The following is a 6,541-nucleotide window of genomic DNA, read 5'->3' on the forward strand; positions in this document are numbered from 1 at the left end:
CAATATCAGTTGAGATAAATTGTTTTGAATCGTTGACTTGCGTTGACTTTCTCTCTTCTCTCTCTTCTCCATGGTTCTTCATCTTTGATTGGTTTCTTCATCAATTTTGAATTTCAATGGCTAAGAAGAAGAAGTAGACTATTTCTACACCTCAAGTAGCGCAACAAAAGACTGCTCATGAAGCTTTTGATTCGATATTGCAGAATTTGAGAAACTCAGGCACATCTTTTGTTCCTAGTCCGATTCAAGAGGTGGATGAGTTGGTTACTCCGGCGCCGGCGTTAGTGCATCCAGCTTGTAGATCTATTCCCAGAAGTGATGCTGAGACCATTGCTCTCTTTTCTGAAGCTACTGCTAGGCCGGATTTAAGACAATCCAATAGAACAGTACCTAGGGTTTCTGGGTTTACTGTTCCATTAGGTTCTGGTGGATTTGAGCATCGTGCTGAGCCAGGAATTCATCCTCGCCATTCCTCACCCTCTTTAGAGCAGAACACACACAAGAATAGTGAGGATTGAGCTGCTTCTTCCCCTGCTCAGGAGCTGAATTTGCGCAAGAACAATGAGAATCGAGCTGCTCCTTTTACTGAAAATTTGGCTGCTAAAGGGGCTTCTTTGTCTTTTGTTGCTCCGAAAGTCCAGGAAGGGAAACAAATTGCTGAGCTACAGGCAGCCGAGCTTGAGGCAGGTAATCAAAAATGGGCTAATGCTTTAGTTTTCTATGTGATTGGCTTTTACCCCACTATTGTTGTTGTTCTTCGATTTTTTGCTCAACAATGGAATGATATGCAAAAACCAGATGTTTATTGGCATGATGATGGGGTACTTTATCGTTAATCTTTGTTCTAGTGATGATAAAGATACTATACTTTGTTCTGGTCCTCATATGTTCCTTGGAAAACCAGCAATAGTGAAGCCTTGGTGTCCTAATTTTGATTTTAATGCTGAAATTCTTAGAACTGTTCCTCTCTGGGTTAAGTTCCCTAATCTCACACTTAATTGTTGGGGATCTGACACTCTTAGCCGCATTGGTAGTTTGCTTGGAGTGCCAATTTGTGCTGATGAATGTACTACTAGACAACTTAGAGTGTCTTTTGCTAGGGTTCTAATTGAAATTGATGTTACAAAGCCTATGCCTAATTCTGTATGGGTTGAGAGTCCTTCAAAGGAACTATTGGAGCTCAAAGTAGTGTATGAGTGGGCCCCACCTTTTTGTTCTAAGTGCAACAAGGTTGGTCATGATTTCTCTGTTAAGCATGTTATGTCTAAGCAGGTTCCTAAGCAGCCGACTCCTGTTCCTCCTAAGAAAAAGCAGGTCGAGGTTCCTAGCCAAGCCCCTGCTCCTGCTCCTGCTACTGTTGTTGATGTTGGTGCTTCTGTTCATGGAAAATCTATCATTACTCCATAGGTTCATACCTCTCAAAATTCAAATGAGGGGTGGAGAATAGTTGGAAGGAAGACAAAAATCCAACAAACTAGAGTTCATCAACCTGCTTCCGCCTCTAATGCTTTTGTTGCTTTATTTGTAAATGAAATGGATGGTGCAGGTGGTTTCACTATAAATCCAAGCGGGGGTGAGGTTAATCCCCCTTTGGTGTCATGATTTACTCTATTTGGAATGTCAGGGGCCTGAATGACCCTGGCAAAGTTGCCTCTGTAAAGAGGTTGCTTCATTCTCATTCAGTTGATGTTGTTAGTTTACTTGAAACAAAAATCAAATTGAAAAATGTTCTCACTTATCAGAGGAATTTTGGCTCTTCTTGGCTTTGGTTGTGTAATTATGACCATTCTCCCAAAGGGAGGATTTGGCTTGGTTGGATTGCAGATATAGTAACTGTTAATGTCTTGAAGGTTCATGAACAGTTCATTCATTGTAGTGTTTCTTCTAAGGACCTTTCTACTCAAATTCATCTTACTGTTGTTTATGGGCTTCACTCCATTCATGATAGGCTTCCTTTGTGGGAAGGTCTTAGAAGCATCTCTATTCATCATTCTCCTTGGCTTTGTGCTGGTGACTATAACTCTGTCCTTCATACTTCATATAGGCTTCATGGTACTGATGTTACTGATTATGAGACTAGAGATTTTCAGAGTCTGGTTGATGATTTGGACCTCACTGAGATTAAGAGAAAAGGAGCCTTCTACTCTTGGTCAAATAAGGCTCACACTGGTCCTAGAACTCTTTCTAGGATTGATAGAGTCTTTGGTAACCAAGCTTGGCTGGCCTCTCATGGGCATGTTGGGACTGTCTATCTCCCCCCTCTTTATCTGATCATAGTCCAGTTCTGTTGGATGTATGTTCTGCCCCTGTTGGGAGAGGTAGGCCATTCAGGTTTCTCAACTGTATTGCTGATCACCCTGATTTTCTTGATACTGTTTCTCAGGCTTGGGGTTCTAGTTGTTCTGTTTGGTAGAAGCTTAATTCTGTGAAGTCTAGTATTAAGTCTCTTAATAGCAAGCAGTTTGGACACATCGAGGAAAAGATTGAACAAGCTAATATTGAGCTTTCTGGAATTCAGAACTTAATGGCTCAGAATCCTGATGATTTGGATCTTTATGCTAAAGAATCTGATGCTATTAAGGTTGTCAAACACTGGAATGATATTCAGGAAAGCATCTTCAAACAAAAATCAAGGATCAATTGGATTAAGCTTGGAAATGGAAATTCTCATTATTTCTTCTCTGTGATGAAGAGTAGAAAAGCAAGGAATAGAATTGACTCCATTTTTTTTATTCTAATCAGGTGTTGCTCAAGGATCCGGATGCTATTTCTCATGAAATTATCTCCTTCTATAAGTCTCTTTTAGGGACTCAGGCTCCTTGGCTCCCTATTGTTGACCTTGTCACTATGAGGAGGGGTAAGCAGCTTAGCTTTGCTGCTCAGAGCTATCTCATTAGGTCTATTTCTCATGATGAAATTGATGCTGCCCTTAAGGGAATTGATAACACTAAAGCTCCTGGTATTGATGGCTTTAACTCCCTTTTCTTTAAGAGAGTTTGGCATATTGTGAAAGATGATATTTATGTTAGTGTTATTGAATTTTTCACTAAAGGGACCTTGCCTAAGCAATGGAATTGTATAACTATCACTCTGGTTCCTAAAATCCCTAATGCTTCTCATGTTAAGGATTTTAGACCTATAGCTTGTTGTACTGTGGTTTATAAGCTCATTTCTAAAATCATAACTGCTAGACTTTCTGCTATCATTGGTGAGGTGATTCATGATGCTCAGGTAGGGTTCATTCCAAGCAAGCACATTGGTGACAATATTCTTCTTGCAACTGAATTGATCAAAGGCTATGATCACAATTTATCTCTCCTAGGTGCATGGTTAAGGTGGATTTGAAGAAAGCGTATGATTCAGTTGAGTGGGGATTCTTGATCACTGTTATGTAGGAGCTTGGTTTCCCTCAGAAATTTGTTAGCTGGATCTGGACTTCTCTTACTTCTGTCTCCTATTCTATTCTTATTAATGGTTTTCCTGCTCCTCCCTTTGAAGCTAAGAAAGGCCTAAGGAAAGGTGGCCCTATGTCTCCCTTTCTTTTTGCTATTGATATGGAATACCTCTCCAGATGCCTTGATGAGATTAGGTTAACTCCTAATTTCAACTTTCATCCTAGATGTGAAAAGTTAAACCTAACTCACATGATGTTTGCTGATGATCTTATGATGTTCTCTAGAGCTGATAGTGTTTATGTTAAGCTCCTCTTCCAAGCCTTCTTAAAATTCTCGGGTGCCTCTGACTTTCTGCTAATCTTGATAAAAGTGAAGTCTATTTTGGAGGAGTTCCTATTGATGTTCAGACAGAGCTGAGGGAGCTTCTTGGTGTTTCTCAAGGTACTATCCCTTTTAGGTATCTTGGGGTCCCTTTCTCTTCTAAGAAGCTTACTATTGCTCAGTGTAGGCCTTTGGTGGAGAAGGTGACTGCTAGAATCCAAGGGTGGATGGCTAAACACTTGTCTTATGCTGGGAGGCTTTAGTTGGTGAAGAGTGTGTTGTTTGGTATTCAGACATATTGGGCTCAAATTTTCATCTTACCAAAGAAAATTTTGAAAGAGGTCGAGGCTAGATTCAGATGCTTTCTTTGGACTGGTTCCTCTGCCCCTGCTAAAAAATCTTTGGTGGCTTGGAATAATGTCTGTCTCCCTAAAGTTTGTGGTGGCTGGAACTTGCTGTCTCTTCCTGAATGGAATAAAGCAGCTGTCACTAAGTTACTTTGGGATATTGCTCACAAGGCTGATAATCTTTGGGTTAAGTGGGTCCATGTCTATTACTTCAAGCATAGAGATTGTTGGACCACCCCTACCCCTGCTAAATGCTCTTGGTTCTTGAAGAAGATTCTGAGCTGTAGAGATGTTGTGAATGATCAAGGGGGATGGGATGGTTTCATGCAGGGCAACAAAGTGAAAATCAAGAAGCTTTATGCTGCTATTAGACCTCAAGTCCCTAAGGTTCCTTGGAAGAGAGTCATTTGTCATAACTTGGCAACTCCAAAAAGTGTTTTTATCTTGTGACTAGCTTTGCGGAATAGGCTTGTCACTAAGGATAGGTTGCTCCAATGGAACATTTCTTGTGATCCAAGGTGCTTCTTGTGTTTGAATAGCAATGAAAGTGTTCAACATCTATTCTTTGATTGTGAATACTCTAGACAGGTTTGGAACAAGGTGTTGGGTATTTTGCATGTTTCCAAGCTTGTTCAGTAGTTTAGTGATGAGATTGATTGGATGAAGAAAATCTGCAGAAGTTCCAGATTGAAAAACAAAGTGATCCATGTAGCCTTTACTGAAACAGTTTATGGTATATGGATTCAGAGGAATGCAGTCTTGTTTACTGGGTGCTGCAAATCTGTTGATGTCTTTGTTAGGGATATTGTCTTTCATTCAGTCTGTAGAATCCCGGCGGGAAGAAAATTTTTTATTGTTTAGGGCTACTTCTGCTTCTCTGGTTTTCTGGTGTTGTTGCTGGTTCTTGATATTTCTAATTCCTAGTTTCTGAGTGCTGATTTTTAGTTTTGGTTTTGTTCTTGCTGGTTTTCCTTTTGATGCTCTTTAAGGTTATTGAGTGCTTTGTTGTTGCTGCTGGTTTGCTCTTTGAAGCTAAAAAATATAAAGGGGCTGGCTGCTGCTTCTCTGCTACTTGCCCTAATTCCGACTGCTACTGATCTGATTTTGTTGCCCTGCTGCTCTGCTGTTCTGGTGATGTGCTGCAGGCTGCTGCTGCTTTTCTGCTGTTGTTGCCCTGCTGCTTTGCTGCCTTGCTGCTTTGCTGCTGTTGGTGCACTGTTGTGCTGCTGCTGTTCAGTTGTTGTTGCTGTCCTGTGCTGCTGCTCCTCAACTGTTGTTGCTTCTGTTAAGCTGTTGTGATAGTCAGCAGCTGGTCTGCTGTTGCTGTTCTGTTTCCTGCTGACTGCTGCTGAACTGATGTGATGCTGCTGCTTAGTGCAGTGTTGCTTTTGTTGCTGTTGCAGTTGTTTGCGGTTGCTGTTCTGGTTCTGCTAGAGCTGCTGTTTTGGTTTAGGTTGCTGCTGTTTTGGCAGGTGGTGCAGTTTATTTGCTGCTGCTGGTCTGGTGTTTTGGCTAGGGTGGCAGCTAGCTCTGCTCTTCTGCTAGTTCTGTTCTTGTTGCTGTTTGCTGGCTCTGGATGGCAGCTGGTCTGGTGTTTGCTAGGTACTGCTGTTTTGGGTGTGGAAGAGGTTACATGCTTGCAGATTTGATTGTAGATGCCTTGTCTCTATTAGAAAACCTTTGTTTGTTTAGGCTTTTGTTGTTTTGGTGTTTTTGGGTTGTTTGCCTTGTAGTTTGCTGCTAGTGTTGTTGTCTGATCCTGGTTTCCAGAACCCTTCCTAGAAGGTGGCTGGAAATCTGAGTCCAGTTTGTTCTAGGCCCTTCCTAGAACCCTTCCTAGAAGATGGCTAGGATAGGATCTAGAACTGGTTTTTAGGGTTTGGCCTGTTTTACAGGTCTTGTGGTGTTCTGGTGGTAGTTATAACTTAGCTCTTGTAAGTTGTAACTTTCTCTCTTTGGTAATAAAATCTTATTTTCAAAAAAAAAAACTTTTTGGATCGAAATACAGTCAAACACATTAATAAAAAGCTTAATGAATCAAAAGAAAGTCAAACACATTTAAACAAAGTTTTTTGAATCAAATGAAAGTCAAACACATTCAAACAAATCTTTTTAAATCAAATAAAAGTCAAACACATTCAAACAAAGTTTTTTGAATCAAATGAAAGTTAAACACATTCAAACAAATCTTTTTAAATCAAATGAAAGTCAAACACATTCAAACATAGTTTTTTGAATCAAATGAAAGTAAAACACATTCTAACAAAGCTTTTTGAATTAAATGAAAGTCAAAAACATTCAAAAAAATCTTTTTGAATCGAAATAAAGTCAAACAAATTCAAACAAAGCTTTTTGAATCAAATGAAAGTCAAACACATTCAACCAAAGCTTTATGAATCAAAAGAAATTCAAACACATTCTAACAATTCTTTTTGAATTGAAAAAAGGTAAAACACATTCAAACAAAGTTTTTTGAAT

The 6,541-nt window shown here is 39.9% G+C and overlaps 1 protein-coding gene across 1 annotated transcript; it reads left to right on the forward strand.

Moving 5' to 3' along the window:
- Nucleotides 1–1,598: 1,598 nt before the first annotated feature.
- Nucleotides 1,599–5,820, forward strand: LOC110688913. Its single transcript, XM_021865665.1, has 11 exons — nt 1,599–2,318; nt 2,414–2,683; nt 2,743–3,231; nt 3,396–3,695; nt 3,803–3,919; nt 4,010–4,450; nt 4,811–4,886; nt 5,009–5,080; nt 5,209–5,375; nt 5,467–5,691; nt 5,797–5,820. Exons 1-11 carry the CDS (start codon nt 1,599–1,601, stop codon nt 5,818–5,820), a joined length of 2,901 nt encoding a protein of 966 aa, XP_021721357.1.
- The last annotated feature ends 721 nt before the right edge of the window (nt 5,821–6,541 follow it).

Source organism: Chenopodium quinoa, unplaced genomic scaffold (assembly GCF_001683475.1).
Source record: "Chenopodium quinoa cultivar QQ74 unplaced genomic scaffold, ASM168347v1, whole genome shotgun sequence".
NCBI classification, from domain to species: domain Eukaryota; kingdom Viridiplantae; phylum Streptophyta; class Magnoliopsida; order Caryophyllales; family Amaranthaceae; genus Chenopodium; species Chenopodium quinoa.